This window comes from Plasmodium berghei (genome assembly GCF_900002375.2).
Source record: "Plasmodium berghei ANKA genome assembly, chromosome: 14".
In the NCBI taxonomy this organism is placed as follows: Eukaryota; Apicomplexa; class Aconoidasida; order Haemosporida; family Plasmodiidae; genus Plasmodium; species Plasmodium berghei.
The window spans coordinates 2,045,740-2,070,287 of record NC_036172.2 but is presented as its reverse complement, the minus strand read 5'-3'; the positions used below and the strand labels follow the sequence as shown (position 1 = coordinate 2,070,287).

Genomic DNA, 24,548 nt, shown 5'->3' with positions numbered 1-24,548 from the left:
AAAGTGCATACTGTAATATTGCCTTTTCATTCCATATAATTGTGGTATATGCTAATTAAATTTAAAATAAAAAATTGGAATAATAATTAAAAACTGTAAAACAATATAAAACTAGTATCAAAACAATAAAATTAATAAAAACATTTATTATTGCTAAGAAATAAAATATCCAAAGCATAATCATAAATTGCTTATAGCTTTTGCATTCTGCATACACATGTTTGGCTTTATTCCTTTCATTTTATTTATATATTTCTTCAGACACATATATATGCATGTATGTATATTTAGTGTGATGTCTGAATTGTGTATCACTATGTATAATATTTGTAATAATCGACAAAATGCTGAAATTAGAATATACAAAAATGTGTAATTCTCCTATGTAAGTTGTAATAAATATTAGGTCAAAAATAACGAGTCAATAACCATGACTCAATTATATTTTGATCACTGTTACATTAATGGATATATACCTTGTATCAAAACATCGATTTTTACTTGTAAAAAATGTCATATGCTATATATGTATAGACAAAACGGATCACGTGTATACGCCCTATACACCTATGTGCTTCATAACAACATTGATGGAGTTATGATTCCCGGATCTTCGGCAACTGAATATTCGGAGAAATTTTCTTTATGATCAAATGAAGGCAATATATCACTATGAATTAATGAATCAATGAGAACATAAAGTTCAGCATATGGTAAATCAGTTGGTAAAATACATTTTTGTATATAATCCCCAAAAACGTTTAAATAGGGAATAATTTGTTCTTCATGTTTTATTAATGTTAAATAATTTAAATGGTGCTTTATGCATACTTTATATATATTCGCGTTTTTATTTAGCATAGGCGTGTTTAATTCTAATATAGTCTCTAAATCATGTAAGATAAATAATATAGCATCTCTACATAAATTTATTCTTGTATCTTTTGTGCCAGAATTTTTTATATTATCCCCATTGCAATTAACATTATCATCATCATAGTCATCTTCGTTTTTATTATGATTACTTGAAGTTGTATCAGCAGTAGACATAGCAGCCATGTTATTACTATGGGTATTATTATTATTATTATCGTGTTTTATATCACTTATATCATTGGAATAATTATTTTTGTAATCATAATTATTTATGTTATCTTCATTTTTAGAAATTCCTTTATCATCTTTTGATGAACTATCTTCATCACTATCTTCATTAGATGGTTTTTGTGAATTTCTAAATGCAATAGCTAGTTTCCGTGCCCCTTCAAATCCATACTTATTAACTGAAAAAATTCTTTCAATTCTTTTACATTTTTTATATGCTTGTCCTACCCATCCCATTCTTTGTGGTGTCGAATTAAACCATACTCCTCTAACTTTTGGCATATTTTTGCTCATAGATAAATATTTTATTCTTAATTCTTCTACTGATTCCCTATTAGTTTTTGCTGCTTTGTTTATGCAACTATTATTATTATTACTCTTTTTCTTTTTATTTACAAATCTATCCCATGCTTCTCCTCTAATTCTAGCCTTTTTCCATTCAATAGCTAATCTTTTTGCTTCTTCACATCCATGTTTTTTCACAGCAAAACTCTGAGCGCATTTAACACCATTTATTTTATGTTCACCAAACCATCTTTGTGAATTTTTATCATAATATACTCCTGGTATTCTTTTCAATTCTTCACTTTCTTCCTGTGCATCTCCTTGCGCATCTCCTTTTCTTGATAAAGTTTTAGTATAACCTTGAGGGTTATGCGTTGGGCAATTAGCCAATGTGCACACACTTATATCAATTGGGGGTTTGGAACTTGAAACAATATTGCTGGATCTTTCATTAGAAATACTATTACTTGATTTATTACTGCTCATGGCATTATGCACTTCATTTATATTATCATCCACTGGATCGTTATTTGTATCATTATGCACCTCGGCATTTAGGCCGTTGATAAGATTTCCATGAATTGGATTTGACAAATCATTTGACAGTCCAATCTCTTGATCATCGTTTTCATTACATTCTTTTTCAACCTTATTTATTAAACCGTATTTTTTTCTATTTCCTACTTTTGGTAAATTAAGCATTTCACCTAATGGAGGTTCAGATCCAAGAGGGTTTGAATTTAACATATGTTCTTCAGTAACATTAATCATACCATCATCTCTATTATTTTCTCTACTAGAATATGAATTAATATGATTATCGTCTCCATTTTGTTTAATATCATATTCTTCTTGATCTTTTGTCAATCTATTTAGATCCATATTTAGACTTTTTGTTCTATTTAATAAAAATTTATTATCATTACTATGAATATAACTTGGGTTTTGTAATTTATGCTTCTTTGTTGTATTTTCTTGATCATACTCATCATCATTACATTCAGAGAAAACAGATGTTTTTTTATTTAAATAAAGATTTGCAAGTTTATCCTTTTCACTATAGCTTTTGCTTTTAAATAATATACTTCGTTCGAATTTCTCATCATCATCTTTATTATTACCCATTATATTTCCAGCTTTATATTTATTCACGGAAGTATTATTTATTTTTTCATTATATCCCATTTCCATTTGTGCACATATTTCATCATCATTTTGCCACAATATATTATTATTCTTAATATCACAAGTATTATCTTTTCTTAAAATATATGAATTATTCCCTGCTTTATTTATTCGTCTATTATATTTGCTTTCATCATGGGATATCATATCATCATCATGAATTTTATTTTTGGGATTTAAGTTTGAATTAAAATTCTGAGTATTAGTTCTAATCATATTAGAATTAGTATTATTGAGATTTATATTTTTTTTATTTTCTATTTCATTGGTTAGATATTCATCATCAAACATAATACTGGTGTCTAGTGTATCATCCATGTTTATCCTATTTTCCTTGTTCATGTGCTTTAATCTTTTTACATTTATTAAATCGTTATTAATTTCTTTCATATTCATATAGCTAATGGTATTTGAATTTGGTTCAAATGTGTTATTATATGAATTTATAGCAAATTTTTTGCTTTCGCTTTTTCCTCTTTTTTTTTTATCAAATGGCATAGAATTAAAACTTGTGTGTGTTTTATTCAATTCTTCATTTATATTCAAATTACTTGGTAACGTTTCATCACCATAATATTTATTAGTAAATGCATTTGAAGATAATTCATTTATACTATAATTCTGAGTATTTGTTTTTACATTATCATTGCTGTAGCTGCTACTTGTACTAGTACTTAATAAATTACTTGGTAAATTTGAGTGTAATTTAAAGTAATTTTCATTATTACTATTTAAAATGTTTTCTTTATTTTTCATTTCAGATATATATTCTTTTCTTTTTTTATCATTTTTTATTAATTCATGAAATTTTGTATTATTACTATTACATATATCACCAGATTCATAGCCTTTTACATCATGCATCAATTCTCCACTCTCATCATCTATGCGTGTATTATTTTCTTTTATATATCCATTATTATTTCTTCCATCCATATTCATTTTATATACAAATTCAGAACTGACTACGTTATCTGCAACATTATTTTCATTTGTTTCAAAATTTGTGTTTATGCCATTTTTATTTATAATTCTACCTATTATTTTATCATTTATAATATTCTCATTTGAATTATTAATACTCATTTTATTTTTTTTTTTTAAATCTTTACTCATAATTTCGCTTTTTATATTAGCTGTATGTATACTGTCTATATCATTTAATTCTTCTGCACGATTTATATTATTATGTATTTTTACAAATTTATTACTATCATATATATTAGTGTGCATATCTTCATCATTATCACTAGGGATATGATCGTTTTGAAATTGTCCGTCTTCATCTACTCTATTCAATACATTATAATCAGTGTTATTGTTATTATTATTTGTAGAAGAAAATGTAGAAAATCGATTTCTTTTTTTTTTTTCTCGCGCATTTATAATTTTACCATTAATTATATTATTTCCATTATTTTTATAAGAATAATTTTGATTAAATAAATATAAATCATCCGAATAATTATGTTCATTGTTTGCGCAATTTTCTCGTAATGCTTCAATAAAATTTTGATTCATTTCATTTTTTTCATCAAATTGCATCATATTATTAGTAATTTCATCACCGTCTTCTCGTGAATTATTTTTTATATATGCTATTAATTGTTTTTTTGTTAATTTATCAATATTTGTACTTTTTTTTATATTATACACATCTGTATTCACCTCGCCATAGTAATATGTATTATCATTAGTTTTTTTTTTTTTATTTCTTCCATTTTTTGATAAGTCTATGTTATTATTTCTATATTGTGAACTATTGCTTTTTTGATTCATTTCATAAGAAATATCATTGTCATATTGTCCTGAATATTCATCATAATATTTTGAATTATTTTCATTGATCTCTTCCCTATTAATAATTCGAATTTTACTTCCATTTCTCATATTTATCCCTTCATAATTTTCTTGATATTTTAAAATTATATCATTTTTGCTATCATTACTATTTGAAATATTTTGAGATGATTTTTGTTGATTTATGTTACTTCTTTTGGAATCTATTTTTCTATTATCATTAACATCATCATTATCTTCATCATATTCGTCAGCATCATCATCAAATATTTTATTCTTTGCATTATTACATGCAATATATGATTCTTCATATTGCTTGTTATAATTATTTTTATAATTCATATTAAATACTTTAATTTTTGAATTATTAATAGCTGAATTAAAGTTTTCTTCATCATTTTTTGATGCATTTTCTCTATTTCTAATATTTCCTTGTTTTATATATATATCATTATTTGAATTTTCTAAGCAATCATAATCATTTACGGATTGTCTAGATATAGAATCATTTGTTTCTAAATCATCATTTTCTCGAGTTTGAATTTTTGCATCTAATGGATCATAAGAATTATATCCATTATTTTCATTTCCATAGTCATCCTTTATGTTTCGTAATTTTCCAACATGCAAATTTCCTTTTGCACACATTTCATCGTTCATCTCTCTAAAGTTTTCAAGAAAATATTATGTAACAATACAGAGAGTTATATATATATATATATATAAGAAAAAATAAAGAATGTAAACAAAGTGTGATATCTGTATAATATATATAGTCAGAATAGTAAATGTATAATAGCATAATAATATAAATCAGTAAGTGTAAAATAAAATCACTTAAGTAAACACATGTATATATATTAATGCGCTGTGATAAATAAGCCTATAAAATTATAATTCAAATATTATAAATTAGGAGTCAAATAATTAATAATATCATTAATAATAAATGCGTATATATATAAGCAATAACAAGGTTAATTAATCATTAAAAACTATATTATTATTTTTTTGAATAATTCCGGACTCGAAATAAATTTGGAATGTTTTTTCTTATATTAGTAATATATTACTAAATTTATAAAATTATTTTATTCTAATAAATAGAAAAATATATTATGTCTAATTTGGTGTTATATATTATGTTTTTAATAATAATGTGAAAACAACACAGTAGTGCAAAATGCTATATGCAGATAGCTATAAATATATGTTCATAGAATCGATGAACAACTAAATACATAGATAAATAACGTAATTCTACATAAGAATGCATATAATACAAAAAAAATATGCACTATACCCATAGGCAAATTTGTTACAATATTTTATTTGACAAATGTATATAAAGTTGTTCTAAATTTTTTAAGAAAAAATGTAATTATACATTAATTTTTATGATTAATTTACCATTTTGATTAAAAATAATAGAAAATACACATTAACATGCTTGTATATATTTATAAATGTCTTTATAATGTTTATTATAAGACATATAATATGTATATTTACATTTTGACAGGTATACAAGAGTATTAATCATTAAATAAAAAATAAACTACATTAATTTAAAAAAAAATGAAAACTAAATATGTAAAATTATTACGTGGCATATATTTAATAATATTTATAAGTATTAAAATATACACATATTTTAAATACAATATAGAAATATATGAAAAAAGACAGACATCAAACATAAAAATATATAATGTCTTATGTATTAAATATTGATAAAATAAAAATCATGAAATATATATATATATATATATATATATATATATATATATATATATATATACATACATGTATTATCAATTTAATAATTATTCATATGTATAAATATAGCAATAAATATTTTTATTTTACCATTAATATCTTCAATACAAAAATACGGTGTTATGTAATTAGTTCATAGACATTTTAATAATATAATCATAAAAAGGCATATTTTGTTCTAGCTTTTTAATCTTTACAAAAGACATATAGACTAAATTAACGAAATTCATGTATTATTATATATATATACATATGTATATCTAATTAGTACAACGTGATATTTTGACAGTGGTCTTTAGAGAGTTGTATAATTTTGAGGTATTGAATGAATGAATAAGAAAAAATGTAAATATTTTTGTAAAATTATCAATATTCAAACATTTATAAATTAAAAAATATAAATATAGTATTCAAAAAATTATTTAGTCATTTTAATTGACACATAGTATACCCTTAATTTATTTTCGTTATATAATATATACATATATTATAATTGTTGTATTTAAAATGTAAATTCATAATAATTTATAAGTTTAAATATTTTTTTACATTATTTGTAAGAATGCTATGAAAAGCAACGAAAAAACAATATCTCCTTTTTCATTGAAACATATATATATGCATAATATAATATATTATAAAAACTAAAAATAAATAAAAATGATATAATTATAAATATCAAATTAAAAAATAATATGCATATATATTTCTTTTAATGAAACATATTAATTTTATATAGGCTTAGACATTTTATCATACTAAATATCAACCTGAAATTAAAAAATATATAAAAAAATAGGAAGCATACACGAAAAATTAAATAAACTCAACTATTTTAAAAATTATAGTGAATCAAAAAAATAATAATAGGCACAATTAAAGAATATGAAAAATGTCTATATTTAATATATTATATAGATTACAAGATTTTATAAATTATTTCATTACAATATATAAATTTTGTCATTTGTTCTACAAAAAATTATATTCAGTTATACTTGCGCATAAATTTACTTATAATTTGTTAATATGTGAATATATCATATACACACATATATAAATTTATATACACATGTATATGTAATATATTATTTTCTTTATCTATATATACGAGAGCTTACATAAGTGTGCATATACCTATATAATTTCTATATGAAAAATTAGCATGTTACACATAGCTATTGTATTGTCATAAAGAAAATAAATGCAATAACCAGAGAAATAACAAACAAAAAAAAACAATTTATAGCGTTTTATTAATAAAAAACTTTCATGAAATTCATAAGAAAGGTATTTTACATTTCTATAATATTAAACTGTTTTCATGCGCACTAAACACATATATATATATACATATAATATTTATAATATGAGAAAAAAAATATATTTGAAGGATAAAAACATGTATAGTATCTATAATGACAATAATATATTTTTAAAAAAATTTCGAAATATACATATATATGTAAATATTTAAGTGCTCATATTGCATTTATTTTCTTGTATACATTTGTACACTCAATATATTTATGCGTTTTATAAATACACATGCTTATGTATTCATTTATATATCTTACTTACACACATGTATATGAAAATACACTTATGTAAGCATGTATCTATTTTATGGGAATATATTTAAAAATTGTGTATAAAATATGAAAAAGGAATGAAATATAATAGTGTCATACATATATATAATATATTTAATTCATCAAGGATATCGCCAATATAAAAAAATATTAACAATAAATGTAAATTATTTAAGATTATGAGGAAATCATAAAAATATGTAAATATATATATTATATATATATATATATATATGCATATGAATTATATGGTATTCCATTTCCACTTTTGTTTTTTATTGTATTCTTTTTTATATGATTATTTTTTATTATAGTTTTTAATTTTGGGATATTATTTATATTTTTTTAGCATACATTAGTCTTGTAAATATTATATCGCATTATTTTATTTATATATCTTGTATGCCATTTAATTTGTATTTAAGAATATTATTTTCACACTTATTTATTGAATTTTTATTCGTTGTATTTTTTATATTTTCTTTTTTTTTAGAGCATAGTGAATATTCTTTGCATGTGTGCATGTGTCTATCAAATAAGGCACTACAAAAGGGTTGAAATCATTTAAAAAAAATCTCAAATATGCTTGATGTATTAAAATATACAATATTTTTAAACATATAAAAAGAAATACACTGCACGAAAAAAAAGATATTATGGAATTTATGTATATTTCATACACACATTATATATATTATATGAGCAAAAAAGCACAAAAAAAAAATATACATAAAAAGATGTTTCAAATTTTATAAGTTCTTATTTAGTGCTACAAAAATACACAATATGTATTAATATGCTGTTCATGGTATTATTTATGAAAAAACAATTATTGTAATGTGTCATAAAATAACAAAAAAAATAAAACTTAAAAAAAAAATAAAATATATAGGAAAATCTATTGTTTTAGAATAAAAATCTTATATATTCATCACGGATACTACCGTTTTTTCACAAATTTCACATTTTTTAAGATACTTTTACCTTTTTTTCATATATTATCTGATCTTATATTTATATTTTTTATTTTTTTTACACCTTTCATTTTCTAATACTTATTTTTTTATAACATAAATATTTTTTTACTATGAACATTTTTTTTTGGTAAAAAAAGATCAGTTTTTTTTTCTCGGTATCGTCATTTTAAGGTTCTTATATTTTACGTTTTATAATTATATCTTTTTTCTATACACTTTTAAAGACTTTAGAACCTCATTGATTTAAAAATATGTATAAAAATAAAATGTTATAAAATTAAAAAACCTCAAATAAATATATATTTCTTTTTTAAGAATTTATATTTTATACTTGCAAAGATAAATGTATAAATAAATGCACACATTTTTGGTGTAAACAATTTCCATGAATCAAATATATATAATATTTATTATATGCATATATTCTACGGATAAAAACATATATCAATCATTTTTTTTTTACTCGGTATTTTAATTACTGCATAAGCATGAACTAATATTAATTATATAAATAAGAGAACTTAAAAAAATATATAAAATATGAGAAGCATAACATTAAGAATTTATAACGGTAGGATATATTTTTTCATATTTTCTTAGAGCATTATCTCCCAAAAGTGAAAAACGTGTGCATATGTATATAATGCATATGCTTCTAAAAAAAATTACATAAAATAATGCATTTATTTGTGATGCATTTTTTATTTAATGAAATAACTATTTCGAAATATACACCAAAAGAAATGGTATTATCAAAAATTTATCTATAAAGGCACTGGTATATGTATGGTCATATATCAATTAAGCATATTATAATTTCATTGATAATAGAAGTCAAAGAATATATGTATATCCTCTACTATAAAATTGCTATTTTATTGAAAAAATGTTAATTATTAAATAAACCATAAAACATCAAACTATAAAATCATAAGCTAACATTAATTTACAAAATAATGATACATTAAATTGTAAAATCAGATAAAATGAAATTATAAAAATGCAAAATATTTAAAGTTAAAGTTTGAAAGTGTGAGATTACATAGGTATAATAATATAAACAAATAGCCAACTTAATGATATATATCTATTGTTTCATACTACTTCATACATTTATCAAATAAGGTGTTAAAAAAAAATAATAATATAACATAAAAAAACGAAAGAAATTAACTTCTAGAAGAAGGAATTAAGATAATAATATAAAAATAACGACAAAAACGAAAGGTGAAAAAAAACGGGATTTAGTGGTATAAATGTGAACAAATATATAAAAGTATATTGATGAAAAAAAAAAATATAAACATGAATTTCTTTTGTGGCATGGATGATTTTTATAATTCATTCTTCCACTCTTATGATGGAGGTTTCCATTCACTGCTTCTGGCAGATTTTCTATCTCCTTTATTTTGATTTCCATATTCAATTGTTTCGCCACGTTTAGAAACGTGATGAAATGATTCAGGTGGTGCTAAAGTACCTGAGTCATATATTTTCTTTACATGCCTTCTCCAAGGTGTTAAATTAATCTATAAATAAGAAATAAAAGGAATAATTATTCAACAGTTCCACAAACCATTTATTACGCGTATGTATAAGTGTGCATGCGTGTGTGTTTGTGAAGGAAAACAGCACACTAATGTATATTTATTCTCTAATATAGTCAAAAATAAAAGTTTATAAATATATTACATGAGGAAATGTTTGGTCAGGCACATTATCGGGTTTAAATGTTTCTGATGAAACACCAGAATGCATAAACGGTTTCGTAGGATCTGGTGCGAGTTGAACATAATTTTCATCAATTCTTAAATCAGGATTTAAATTCATTTTATAATCTGCTAACAAATTTGTTAAAGGCAGCCTCCATGAATATCTACACTCTCCCATATGCCACAATTGAGATCTTGTTGGTGTAATTTTTACATCACTTCTAACACCATAAATAACATTTTTTTTCGTAATATAAGGATTTCTACCTATATTTTTACACGACTGAATCATTTTAACACTATCTGGTACTTCGTGCTCTAATGTTATAATTGCTTTTTTATATATAGGCCCATTTCTATAATAATTAAAACGATGATCACTTAAATTTCTCCGCCTTTCTGGTATTTTAATTAATGTATTGACCTTTATTACTTTTGCATTATATATTTTTCTTAAATATTCTCTAATTTCAAATTTTGTTAAATTAATAGGTACTCTTAAAGCTAACCTATTTTTTTCTAAAAAACTTCCTGATTTATGCACACAAAAAGTTTGCCATGGAAAAAAAACATTTCGTGGGGTTTTGGGGGGCGTAAAGTGAATTAAACTTAGAAACATAATATATAAAAAAAATGATAAAATAAATAAAGCTAATTCAGCTAAAACAATCAACTAAAGATTCTACATATGTATATTATTATGTAAACTTATGTTATAATGTGCAAATTATTTCCATTCTTATATTATTCCCCCGTTATCAAAAACACATAGAAAAAAAAACTAAATGAAAATTGAATCTTTTATTTTTCCAAAGTATCTATTATTATATTTTTGTTATAATTATTTTCCTTACTAACCATTTTGAATATATTTTTTATATTGCTTTTTTTGCTTTTTTTATTTCCTTGCTTACAAGTGTTATATATATTGTAACTCTTATCTTCAAATGAACTTTTACATTCATTAACTAATTCGATTATTTCTTTTTTTATATATATTAATGAAGATATAAACTTTTATTAGCATTTATAAAATATATTATAATTAATTTATATATATATAGCTCTAATTGGGGCGAATATTTTCATTTTTTTTTAAATTAATAAAATTGTTTTACTTAAAAAATGTGTTGCTTAAAAATATATGTTTCTCATTTAGCAATATAAAAGATAATGACACATGGAAATATTTGTTTCAAAATTAAAAAATATCAAAAGGAAAAATTTATGAACAGTTTTATTTATCTATATTTTTTTTAAAACACTAATCATAAAAAAACACAATTTATAAACCAAAATAAACCCACTATGTTCAATAACTCTATGCTATTTTACATAAAATATAATATTCTTTTTTCTCTACGCCAAAAATAAATAACCATAATAATGTATATGCTAATACCACATCCATTGTATTATTTTGTGGGCTTTCTTTTTCATGTGTTATTTTACTATTCCCATCTTACCAACAAAAAATATAATTAAAAAAAATAACTTTAATATATATAATGCATATATTAAACTACGTTTATTAATATAATTATATATATATATTCCTTCTTATTACGATTTGTATGAAAAACTATATATTTAATATACAGACATTTGTGTGTATATTAATAGTTGTAGTATTATAGCATTTCTATGATAAATAGTCAGCATCCTATATTTGCATTATTTTGTACAAGTGAAATGCTGTTTAGCGATTGTGTATTTTACATTTGTTATTATTTTCATCACATATTTGTGGACGCATTGCTATATAAATGAAATATCATTCAAATTGAAAATTGCATGAATAAATTTTTTTGTCATTATAATTTTACAAATTGACCTTTTACACACTAGCAAATTTATATTTGTTCAATGATAAAATATAATATTATATAGAAAGAATTTACAATTTTTCATATATATTTATAATGTATGTATAATATTATATATAATACATATTCGTTTATTTTAATTTATATATACAAATACCTTTTTAACGATATAATCTGCAAATATTGTTCGCCATCAAAAAGAACGTTCACCTATTTAAAATTAACGAAAATTACATCATAGTTTCTTTTTATTTGGTATTATAAACAATATGTTAAAAAAAACTGTTATGTGTTTGTAACTATTTATTTATATTTTAATGCCAATTAAAAACAAAAAGATAAAACTCTAAATTACACAATAATATTCCCCTCCACAGGTGATGTAGGAATTATATTATTTTTTTTTTTTTGTATAATTTATTTAAATTTTATTTTGTGTATATTTTTTTTACCAAGTGGAAATATTTTATCCTGTTTTAATTTTTTGTAAAAATATTATAATTAAAATTTGGTAGTTAGCTATTTTTGTGCGCTATAAAAATAAATGTTGTTTATGCAAAAAAAATATTCATTCTGTTTAATATTAGCATTGCAGTTAATAAATAAAATTTATAAAAATAATTATAATATCGACATTGTTATTTCAATAATGAAATATAAATAATAATTTTAAGTGGAACTAAATAAAATTAATTTAAATAAATATATACCGTACATGTAAAATGTGTAGAACAATCATGAGCTGCAATATTAACATCAATGAAACTAAAAATCTAAAAAAAATATTTCAAAATGTATCTCTGGACAGAGAGGACATAATATTACAGACATTTGAAAGAAAAAATATACAAACTATATATGATTTGGCAAAGCACTTCTCATTTTTTAAATTTACTACTTTTGTTAATGCATGTAATGATGATAACGACGATTCAATTGAAAAAATAATAAATGAAAACGGAGATTATTATAACATTCATGGAGTTTCATATAACATAAATTTATCTCCAAATTGCGAAAATAATAATGAAACTGTTAACGGCACTACATCCAATCAAATAACACAAATTAATGGTACACATAAAAAGGAAAATAATGGATGTGTGGATCCAAATTGGGCACATATTAATGGGACTATGAATGGTGTTCTAACAAATAATGTTCATAATAAACATGCCGAAAATAATAATAGTAAAAGTAAGTGTATAGGCAAATCATATACCGATATAGAAGCAAAAGAAATGCATAATTACTATGAAAAAATAAAAAAGGAACAGAGTGATTTGAAAAATAATACTAATTCTATATACTTTGATATACATATTAATACTGATGCTATTAAATTAATTCAAGCACCAGATAGAGATAAAGTAAAGTTAATAAATATAATTTATGAACTAATAAAAACAAATGATATATTAATGATGTGTATGTATTTAAATTTAGTAAATTTATGGCCACGGTTTGAATCATGTAACATTCATGATTTTAAAACGCTTAAAAATTTAATAATAGATGAAAAAAAATTTGAATATATAAAAAATGAAATTGGTATTTCATTTTGTGAATTTATTATAATTTTAAATTTTATATTAAAAGTAAAAAAAAAAAGAATTTTTTGTAAAAATATATTTAATCAATGTAATCAATATAATTACACAAATTCTATTAATAATAAGACAAAGAAAGAAACTAAAACTATATGTGATAAAATTCATCAATTTATTGAATATGATAATTGGATATTTCAAAATATTATAGATAACCCATTTTTTCAGAGATTAAGAAATTTGTCACAATTAGGAGCTTGTCAGTTTGTTTATCCTGGAGCTACACATACAAGATTTGAACATAGTTTAGGAGTTGGTTATTTATCTGGGAAATATTTTACTCATTTATGTAATAGATCCAATTTATCACCATATTATGGTGAGTTAAATAGAATGTTTCGATGTGTACAAATAGCAGCTTTATGTCACGATTTAGGTCATGGACCATTCAGTCATACTTTTGAAAGTTTTTTTATGAATTATAAAAAAAAAGAAACAGAATATAAATGGAATCATGCTTATATGTCTCTTAAAATTGCAGAGCATATAATTGAAAATTTAATAGATAAAGATGATGTATTAGATGTTAGTGACATAAAGATTATCAAAAAATTAATAATGGGACGAAATCACAATAAATATTTTTGTGGTATAGATCCAATAGATTCTTTAATTGAAGCTTCATTTGATATAATATGTAATAATACTAATGGATTAGATGCCGACAGATTTGATTATTTACAAAGAGACGCAACAATTGCTCCACCCAATGGTACCCTTCCTTCATTAAACTGCAATCGTATAATTGGGGAAAGTGCAGTTATAAATGGGCAGATAACTTATAATATCAAAGAAATTCATCCAGTTTGGACAGTTTATTCTAATAGATACTCATTATTTAAACAGGTATATACACATAGAAAAGTTCGAGCTATGGAGCTAATGTTATGTGATGGATTTCGTTTAGCAAATAATATATTTAAATGGTCTGAATCATTACATGAATTAAATTCTTTTATTGAATTAACTGATTTTTCTATAATCAATGATATAAAAAAAAAAGGAAAAACAACACCAAATGACCAAAATATTAAAGATTCTTTAAATATAATTAATGCAGTCATCCAAGATAGAAATTCGGATTATGCTTATAAATATATTTCAGAAATTAATATTTCAGAACCTACATTAATTAATCATTTAAAAGATATAGCAAATGAAGATCGAATTTCGAGATATGCTCACGGATTAAGTCCTGGTGATATAATCATTGATTGGAATTACTTAAATTATGGAATGAAAGCAAATGACCCATTAGACTATGTATATTTCTATAGTTCAGATAATGAAGACGATGCTTTTATTGCACATAAGGAATATAGAGGAACGTCACCACGATATTTTGAAGAATGCAATGTTAGGTTATATTGTAAAAATAAAAAAGTGGCTCACTTAGCTAAAGAAGCCCATTTAAAGTTTCTATCCAATGATGTTTTTCCCCATTCTTCCCCCGAACTAAGGGGGGAAATTTGAAGTTAAATACGGATAGAAAGCTATTCCTCATTGAGCAATCATTCCCAAATACATATTAAATATATCTTTATTGAAAGGAAAAGAAGTAAAGGAAAACATAATGGAACAAATTCCGACTTGCTAATAAATATGTTAGATTTTGATATATATTAGCGTATACGTGTGTAAACGTTTAACACAATTATTAGTTTTTTTTGTATCGATTTGTATTTCAACACTTGTCCCGTTATTGTATTTTATTTATATTTATTATTTTTACACATTATAAATATATTATGTATCATTTTCTCATTCATAATAATGTGACAAGGAAAAAAAACTTTGCATTGAATTACAATATATCATAAAGGAAGATCGAATTTTTATTTCGGGAGTTTACATATATATATTCATGTTCCTATAGTTATTTATATAAATTTTTTGTAAATTATTTTGTGGTATATGCTATTTGCTAGGTATTCATATTAATTATTATTATTATGCTTTTTGCTTTTTTTTCATCCATGAAATTTTCAAAGTGTGCTTCAATATTTTATATTATCGAGACCATTAATAACTCAAATTAGCACATCCCTTATTTATATTTGATAGATAATATAATTGCCATTAGAGCTTGAAAAATATCTTATAATGATAAGCCCATCGTTAATTATGCAATGCATTGGCCAATTAACAAAAAACAAAAATGCCATGGAAAATTAAAGCGAAAAATGGCAATTATATTAAAATAAAACCACATTTTAATCAGTATAATGAAAAAAAGGAAAAGGAGAAAGAATAATAATAAAAAAATGTCCCCCCCTCCTCACACACACACACATAAAATAACAAGACAAACTCAATTTTTCATTTATTTTACACTATTGCAGTAAACCCTTTTATGCTTTTATATTTTCCATACTGAGTCACATCATTTATACAACCTTATGGTTTTTATTTTAATTTTTTTACACATAAATTCTCAAAAGCAAAAAATAGAAAGAAAAATGAAATATAATTTCAGAGAATAAAGGATGCTATAATATATTATAGAAAACCTTTTTCCCATATAAGTATTATACTTAAAAACATGTAAGGCTTTTTTTATTTTTTTTATTTGTTCATAAATATCGACGTATTTTTTTTTTTTATAATAATAAATAAATCACCACAAAAAAAAAAAGAAAAAAAATGAAAATTCTCTTATATGTTCATTTAGCTTATTTTATTATGTACAATGGGTATACAAAAGGGGAAAAGTTATGAACATGCAATAAAAAAACAGAAAAAATCACCTTGCAAGAAAAAAAGAGTTAGCTATTATGTGTGTATATTTTACTTGCAATATAAATTAATTTTTTAATTTTTGGTTCCTGTGCAATATAGTAGAGTAAATTTTTTTTTGTAGAATTTTGCATAATAAAAAAGGGGAAAACACATAATATATTTATTAATATTCGCTTTTTTTTTGCACTTGAATTTTTAAAACGTTAAAATTTTTATTTCACCTTTTGTGAAAAAGTTAACTATCGCGTTTTACTTTCTCCTACAATGGGACAATTTTTTTTTACACCTTCTAATTAATATTAAACAACGGCTGAGAATCGTAATAAAAAAAAAAAGTTATATTTATAAAAGTTTAATAACTTTGAATGGTACACTGGTATTTTAAATTTTCCCGTAACTTAAAAATTTTATTAATTATAATTATTTTAAATTTAATTACATAGGAAACAACTGAATCAGAGGGAAACAATCTATAAATAAAAATTTATGAAAAAATATACATATATTTTTTTTTCACTTATATGTGTTTATATATATTAAATGTTTATTTCTAATGTGAAAGTTGGAAAAGATGTGTTTTTTTTTATGATGAGCACCAGCTTTAAAAAATATTAGAAAATTATTACTTTCCCTTTTGGCGTATTTTTTTTCTTTCAGATTATAAGTTATATATAATTAAATTTATTTTTAAGGGTCTTTAGTTGTTTATTAATTTTAAATTATATAATTAAGTTTTGTAATAAATACATAATTTACCCCTTTTTTCTTTTTTTAATTTACACATTATATTATATACTATATTTTTTATGCTTATATATTTTATTACATTTTATATTCGATTATTTAATACTTTTAAAAAGAATGCCTATAATATTTTAATTAAATTTATTTTTCCTTTTTTTTTATAATATTTCTTTCTTTTTAATTAATAACTTTATTTGCGCTTTTGCATAAAAAACAACAACCTACTAATTTATATTTTTTAAGGTTCACTATTTATTTCCGAAGTAGTATATTTATTTGTGATTTTATATATCAATTTGCATAAACAACTTTAGCATGTTTATTCAACTGTCCATGTTTTTCCATAAATATTATATATATTAATAATTCTTGTCATTACATAGATTAATAAATACATACATAAAGCTGCATATATACATACTTAGACATGTGCATTTGCATATATAGTTGTATACATTAATGCTTGTAGATTCCCAATATGAGAACAGTGTAGTCAATTATGTTTTGGGAGATAACACAACTGTAATTCATCATTAATAACTTAGAGAGATCAGCAAGCATAGATATATGAAAAAATGAATAATATCCAATATAATGTAAATTGACTGTTGTGAAAATGAACAATGATAGAATTACATATTAAACTCCCCAGAGGAATATATACATATCTATGCTTTCTTTTTTGTCTTTTCATTTTTTTGTCAATTTTTAATCTTCATTACTAATTCATTAACATTTAAAAACAAAACTTTGTTCTGTTATTGTTTTTTTTGTTGTTTTCGTATTTAATTATATAATTTTCTAAAGTACACATTTGTATATATATACTGCCACAATTTATGCTATTTAAAAATGTATTTATATTTGTGATGTTTTTTTATTAACTCATATGTGCATATATATATGAATGATTGTGTGTTAATACCAATCTCACCGTTGTGTGTGCTAAATTTGCATAATTTACATTATTTTTTATTTATTAATAATATAATATATATACAGGAATAAATGTCTTTATATGGGGATAAAGATATACAGAAGTGCTCAAATATTTATACTAGTATAGTGTATTCTGCTATAGACGTTTTTTATTTGGTTCATTTTTGTGTATGTTTCCATTTATTTGAAAACTTATATAAATTTATTATATTTTATTTGCATCTTTTAAAGCTATATATGTATACATTTTGTAATTTAAAATGGAAAAAAAATATCATAAATTATTTAAAGGAAAGAGAGTTGAATTTCCTCTAGCAACAGGTGCAGCAACTTATGTTTCTTTAACATATGATGAAAAGAAGAACCCATATTTATTATGCTGGTCTTATATGCACCAAGAGGAGCCCGAATTCACAGTGCCATTAAAAGGATGTCGAATAATTAATAACATAACTGAAATTGGATCATGCATTCATATAATAACAGCAAATGAAGAATATCAATTTCAATGTAGAAGTAAGGAAGAATTTAATGAAATGAGTCATTTTTTTAATATGCTTGATTTTCCTATTTTAGGATTTAAGAACGTTTATGTTTTAAATAAAAAAATAGGAAAAGGAAGTTTTTCTAATGTTTATATTGGAACAAATATATTATATGGTAATAGAGTAGTAGTAAAAGAAGTCGATAAGTCAAAAGTGAAAGAATCTAATGTTTATACAGAAATAGAAGTATTGAGAAAAATTATGCATAAATATATAATAAAATTAATATCAGCATATGAACAAGAAGGATATGTGTATCTTGTTTTAGAATATTTAAAGGGAGGTGAACTATTTGAATATATAAATAATAATGGTCCATACTCAGAACAATTAGCAAAAAAGGCGATGAAAAGAGTTTTAATTGCTTTAGAAGCATTACATTCAAATGGTGTAGTACATAGAGATTTAAAAATGGAAAATTTAATGCTTGAAAATGTGAATGATCCAAGTTCATTAAAAATAATAGATTTTGGGTTAGCATCTTTTTTAAATAGCCCATCAATGAGTATGAGATGTGGATCACCAGGTTACGTTGCTCCTGAAATTTTAAGATATTCTTCATATGGAACTAAAGTTGATATTTTTAGTTTAGGTGTTATATTGTATAATATACTTTGTGGATATCCACCATTTAGAGGTAATAATGTAAAAGAAATTTTTAAAAAAAACATGAGATGTCATATTAGTTTTAATACTAAACATTGGTTAACAAAATCAGAAAACGTAAAAGAAATTATATTATGGATGTGCAGTAAAAATCCAGATGATAGATGTACAGCCATACAAGCATTAGGACATCCATGGTTTTTGCCTAAACTTACTGATATGCACATACCATCTAATATGAATGAAATAGCAAATAAAGAAATGATTATGCAAAAAACAGCTGAATATGATATGTGCAAAAAATGTAAACATTATCCTATTGAAAATAATGAAAAAGGAAACAATAATAATGATATAATACAAAATAATAAAAACTGTATTAATGATTATAAAAAATATCATGATACTATGCTCAAAATTGATGAAAAATATTCAGAAAATACAACCAAAGCTAAGCCTAGTATTGATTCTATTTCCTTAAATAAAAAAAAATATGATATGCATTATATTACAAATTCAAATGAATATGAAACAGTAGTTTTACATGGTGGCTATACTTCTCAAAATTATGGCCCATCATCAGCTCCACATAATAATCTAAAAAAAAAAATAATGAATTAATATCTTATATATTTTATCCGTTTTCAATTGTAGTATAAGATGGGATAAATTTGCGAAAACGGAAAAAAGCGAATAGGACAAAATCGTGATAATAAGGAAAAAACATATGGCATGAAAAATGTTAAGTTGCTGAGCAGTTGCATTTGATGTTATAAGCTTGAATAAATCTAAATAGTATATTTCATGAAATATTTTTGAGAATAGAGAATTTTATTTCAATCTTTTCAACTTTCTATTGTCTGCACATATATATGAATGAAAATTTGTTGGAATATAAATTTATATATGGAAATAATTTTTGCAGTTTGTATAATTAGTATTTTTTTTGCTTTTTTTTTCTCATAACTGCATCATATAATTAAAACAAATTATGTCTTTCTTATCCACTTTTCCAAAATTTGGATATAAAATTTGTATGTTCTGCATTTTTAATTAATTCAAAAAATAAACTAATTCAACTTATATAAATTGATGCATTCCTATGTAAACAATTAAAAATGATATCATCTTTGTATATGATGGTTATCGATATAGGCTATATATCACTTCTATATATTATAAAAAGGCTACTTAATTAAAAAGCATACATATTAACTTAAATGATCATTATAAAACATAAATAGTAGCATATTTTTGTGCACACATAGTTGATCGTACCTTTGTGCAGCATCTAATAATAACTATAATAATAACAAAAAGGTGCGAATAAAAAAATAAAAATGAGCAAGCATAAAATGGAAGAACACGGAAAAGGATTACTAAATTGAATTTTATAATTTGAGTTGAATTCAATGTATCCTCTCTCTTTTTCTATTTTTCAGCATGCATTTTTTGATTTGAATAATGTTTTATCTAAAAATCAGGTTTTTTTAGTCTCATTTTCCTGTATATTATATTTATTATCATTTTTATCACAAATTAAAATATTATTCATTAAACAGTTTTAACACAATTGATATCTCCTTCCAAACTATATCAAATATATTTACAAAATCTACATGTATAAATAAAGAAGCAAAGAACGCGATACATATGTGCATGCATAATTTTCCGGTTTTAAAACAATCATATTTTCACTATAGCTCTTGAAAATGACAAGTTATTTTTTACTCTAAAATACAATACAATTTTTTTATAGAAAAACAAGCATAGAGATAAAATGAATAAAAATTATAACAATTGAAAAATATTATACCCCCAATAATAGGCAAGAACCTGTATTTGTATTATTTAGATTAAAATGTTTTATATTTTTTTTTTTTTGAGGGGGGTGAAGGGACTTTACTATTATATTTCCAAGTTGGAATTCACATATTTAGAATTTCCTTACAGTCATCATATGCTTTTTGCAGATTTCTCAAAAGTATGAGATAAAAAATGAGAAAACAATAAAACAAATCAATAAACATACTAAGCAAAGTAATGAATATATTTTTTTTATAAAAATAGTTCAAAAAATACAATAAACTCAAGAAAAAAGAAGGGTTTTATTTATTTCTGGAGGCATATAATTCATCGATAACAGTCTTGTAAGATTCTAAGATAACATTTCTAACTATTTTGTGTGTGGGTGTTAGTTGTTTGTTTTCAACCGAAAATGGAATGTGCGTTAAATGAAATAATCGTATTTTTTCAATTCCATTAAGTTTATAAGTTTTAGATGCAGACATAATCTCATCACTAATCAATTTTTTAATAGTATCACTTTTTAATAGTTCTTCATAAGGCAAATCAATATTATGTTTTTTTGCATAATCACTAACAAAAACTTCGCTAGGAACTATAATAGAAACTAATTCATTTTCATAACTATATCCATGTACAAATATATGCTCAATATATATACTATTTGAATAAATATTTTCTAATTTTTCTGGTTCTATATATTCGCCTTGTGCTAATTTAAATATATTTTTTGCTCTATCAATAATTTTTATATATCTATTATTTTCATTAACTTCTACTATATCACCAGTTAGAAAAAATCCATCTTCATCAAATGATTTTTTTGTTAATTCTTCATCTCGAAAATAACCTGCCATAACACTGCTACCCTTTACACATAATTCACCTCTATTAGGATATTCTTTGGGGTCATATTTCATATTTTCTACTTTAACAACTTTTAGTATAGTGTTTGAAAACATTCCTCCAATAGTTCCTTTGATATTATCATTTCTATGCTGCACAAATCCAACACCCACTTCGGTCATTCCCCATCCTTCTGAAATAGGGGTAGAGAGAAGCATCTGTATATCTATTAATTTATTTTTATCCATAGATGATGAACCCATTACTTGTATTCTTAAACGACCACCAAGTCGATTTCTTATTGGTTGTAATATTAAATCCCAAAACCCATGATTAAATTTTTGGGAACTTTTAGCATAATTTTGTCTTTTACATTTTAAAGCAGTTTTTACCAATAATTGAGATATTATATTTTTATTTTTTAAATTTCCCATAATATTATCATGAATTTTTTGTAATATTCTTGGAACGGTAATTAAAAAAGTTGGTTTTAATTCATTTATATCATTAGATATTTCTTTTATATTTCCAGAAAAATATCCAATTTTAGCCCCAAACAATGGCAAAGCAAATTCGATTAATCTTTCATATACATGTGCTAGTGGCAAATAACTAAGTGTTACTTCATGTTTTATTATTCCTAATCTATTACCATCTATTAAATACGATTGAGCAAAGCTAATAAAATTATAGTGAGTTATCATAGCACCTTTTGGATTTCCTGATGTTCCAGATGTAAAAATTATTGTACATATATCTGATGGTTTGGGTTTATTATTTTTAAGCATTTCTCTCATATTTTCTAAACTTTCATTATTTGTATCAATCGATTTAAAAGAAGCATCGCTTTTCATATTTTTATTTGGAGTGGGTGATTTATTATTAGTAGTAGTTTTCCCCGTGTTTTCATCTTCTAAATTAGAATATTGATGAATAACCTGAGGAATAATATTTTTGTTTTTATACTGGTCAATTAATTTTTTATAAAAATATATTTTATATCCAGTCTTAATTGCTTTTGTTATTATTTCATCTTTTAAATTACTATCATTATATATAATTAATATATTTAAATCTGGTAATTCTGGTTTTAAATTTATTAATGATTCTAATTTTTCTGCTTCGACACAACAAGCTTTCATTTGGGTTTTTTGAATAATTAATTTAACTGAATTTATACCTATCGTATCATAAATAGGAACAGTTACAAAATTTATGGCGGCGCATGCTATATCAGTCATATACCATTCAGGTCTGTTTTTTGACCAAATTCCCATAATTTTTAATTTATCATATTTTCCATTATCAGTAAATGTATTGGGCTCAATATTTTCAAACTGATATAGAGCTGATGCAAAAATTTCAATTTCATTTTTTACTTCTCTATAAGTTTTAAATACATATTCTCCTAATATGACTTCATCCCCTCTTATTTCTTTTTTTCGTTCTCCTAAAAATTCACAATTTAAATAATATTTTGAACAGAATGCAAATAACTCATATCTTGTATTAATGTCTATGTTAAAGAATTGATTGTTTTTCTCTAAACTTGCACATATTTCATAATTACATGATCTATATATGTTACTAGAGTTTTTTTTTGCAGTGCCTTTGACTTCTTCAAAATATTTAAAATCTCCATTGTCTTTATAATCTATTTCAATAACATTTTCATTTTCTAAGAAGTTTAACAAGGTTTTTCTTAAAGTTGTTATATCCATTTCTTCAAAAATTTGGTACCAAAAAAAAATATATATTATTTAAATTTGTGTGTATGAACATGTATATCATAGGATTATAGGGGGTTATCCACTTTTTATTTTCCTTTTTTTTTTTTCTAAATATTAGTTTAATTATGTTGTAAAAAATGGGTGAACTGAAGCTAATGGCGTGTGTTGAAGAGGAAAATAAAATACGGATAATTTTTTCATAAAAGTGAGCATAAATAATTCTTATAAATATATATATTTAACAAAATGTTTTACATTTCAGTAAAATACAAAATTAAATATATGTATTCCAAAAATTGTTGCGTTAACAAAATATGTTTATCACATTATTACACAAATTTGTTTCCAAAAATATGCAAATTTAGTTAACTTATATAATCCAATTATAATAATATATTTACATTATATAGCACAATTGTGTAATAAATATAGTATGGGCGGTATAACAGATATTTTTCATTACTTTGCGATTTGTAAATATTTAAAAATCGATATAATTCTTAACAAAAATATTTATAATGCATATGAAAAAATTTATAGTATAGTATGCGTGATTAGAGGAACAAATATAAATATACGAAAAAAACAATTAAATTGTTCAGAATAAAAAATTATTACATGAAATCTTTATGCTTAGCCATAATGTTTATTGTTTATTTAAATAACAAATTTTAGGATAAATCGCATATATTTGTTATACTATTTTAACATTTTTAATGTTTA

The 24,548-nt window shown here is 22.8% G+C and overlaps 5 protein-coding genes across 5 annotated transcripts; 2 read left to right on the top strand and 3 right to left on the bottom strand.

Moving 5' to 3' along the window:
• Positions 1–576: 576 nt before the first annotated feature.
• Positions 577–5,034, bottom strand: PBANKA_1453700 (AP2 domain transcription factor, putative; the record flags this gene model as incomplete). The annotated part of the gene is made up of 1 exon (XM_034567914.1): positions 577–5,034. The coding sequence occupies one exon, from the start codon at positions 5,032–5,034 to the stop codon at positions 577–579; it is 4,458 nt and encodes a 1,485-aa protein (XP_034424364.1).
• A 5,043-nt stretch (positions 5,035–10,077) lies between these two features.
• PBANKA_1453600 (mitochondrial ribosomal protein L23 precursor, putative) lies at positions 10,078–11,053 on the bottom strand (the record flags this gene model as incomplete). Its single annotated transcript, XM_034567913.1, has 2 exons — positions 10,078–10,251; positions 10,415–11,053. 2 exons carry the CDS (start codon positions 11,051–11,053, stop codon positions 10,078–10,080), a joined length of 813 nt encoding a protein of 270 aa, XP_034424363.1.
• A 1,944-nt stretch (positions 11,054–12,997) lies between these two features.
• PBANKA_1453500 (HD superfamily phosphohydrolase protein, putative) lies at positions 12,998–15,343 on the top strand (the record flags this gene model as incomplete). The annotated part of the gene is made up of 1 exon (XM_034567912.1): positions 12,998–15,343. The coding sequence occupies one exon, from the start codon at positions 12,998–13,000 to the stop codon at positions 15,341–15,343; it is 2,346 nt and encodes a 781-aa protein (XP_034424362.1).
• Positions 15,344–18,552: 3,209 nt separating this feature from the next.
• PBANKA_1453400 (protein kinase 2) lies at positions 18,553–20,064 on the top strand (the record flags this gene model as incomplete). Its single annotated transcript, XM_034567911.1, has 1 exon — positions 18,553–20,064. The coding sequence occupies one exon, from the start codon at positions 18,553–18,555 to the stop codon at positions 20,062–20,064; it is 1,512 nt and encodes a 503-aa protein (XP_034424361.1).
• A 1,487-nt stretch (positions 20,065–21,551) lies between these two features.
• PBANKA_1453300 (acyl-CoA synthetase, putative) lies at positions 21,552–23,816 on the bottom strand (the record flags this gene model as incomplete). Its single annotated transcript, XM_034567910.1, has 1 exon — positions 21,552–23,816. One exon carries the CDS (start codon positions 23,814–23,816, stop codon positions 21,552–21,554), a length of 2,265 nt encoding a protein of 754 aa, XP_034424360.1.
• Positions 23,817–24,548: the final 732 nt, after the last annotated feature.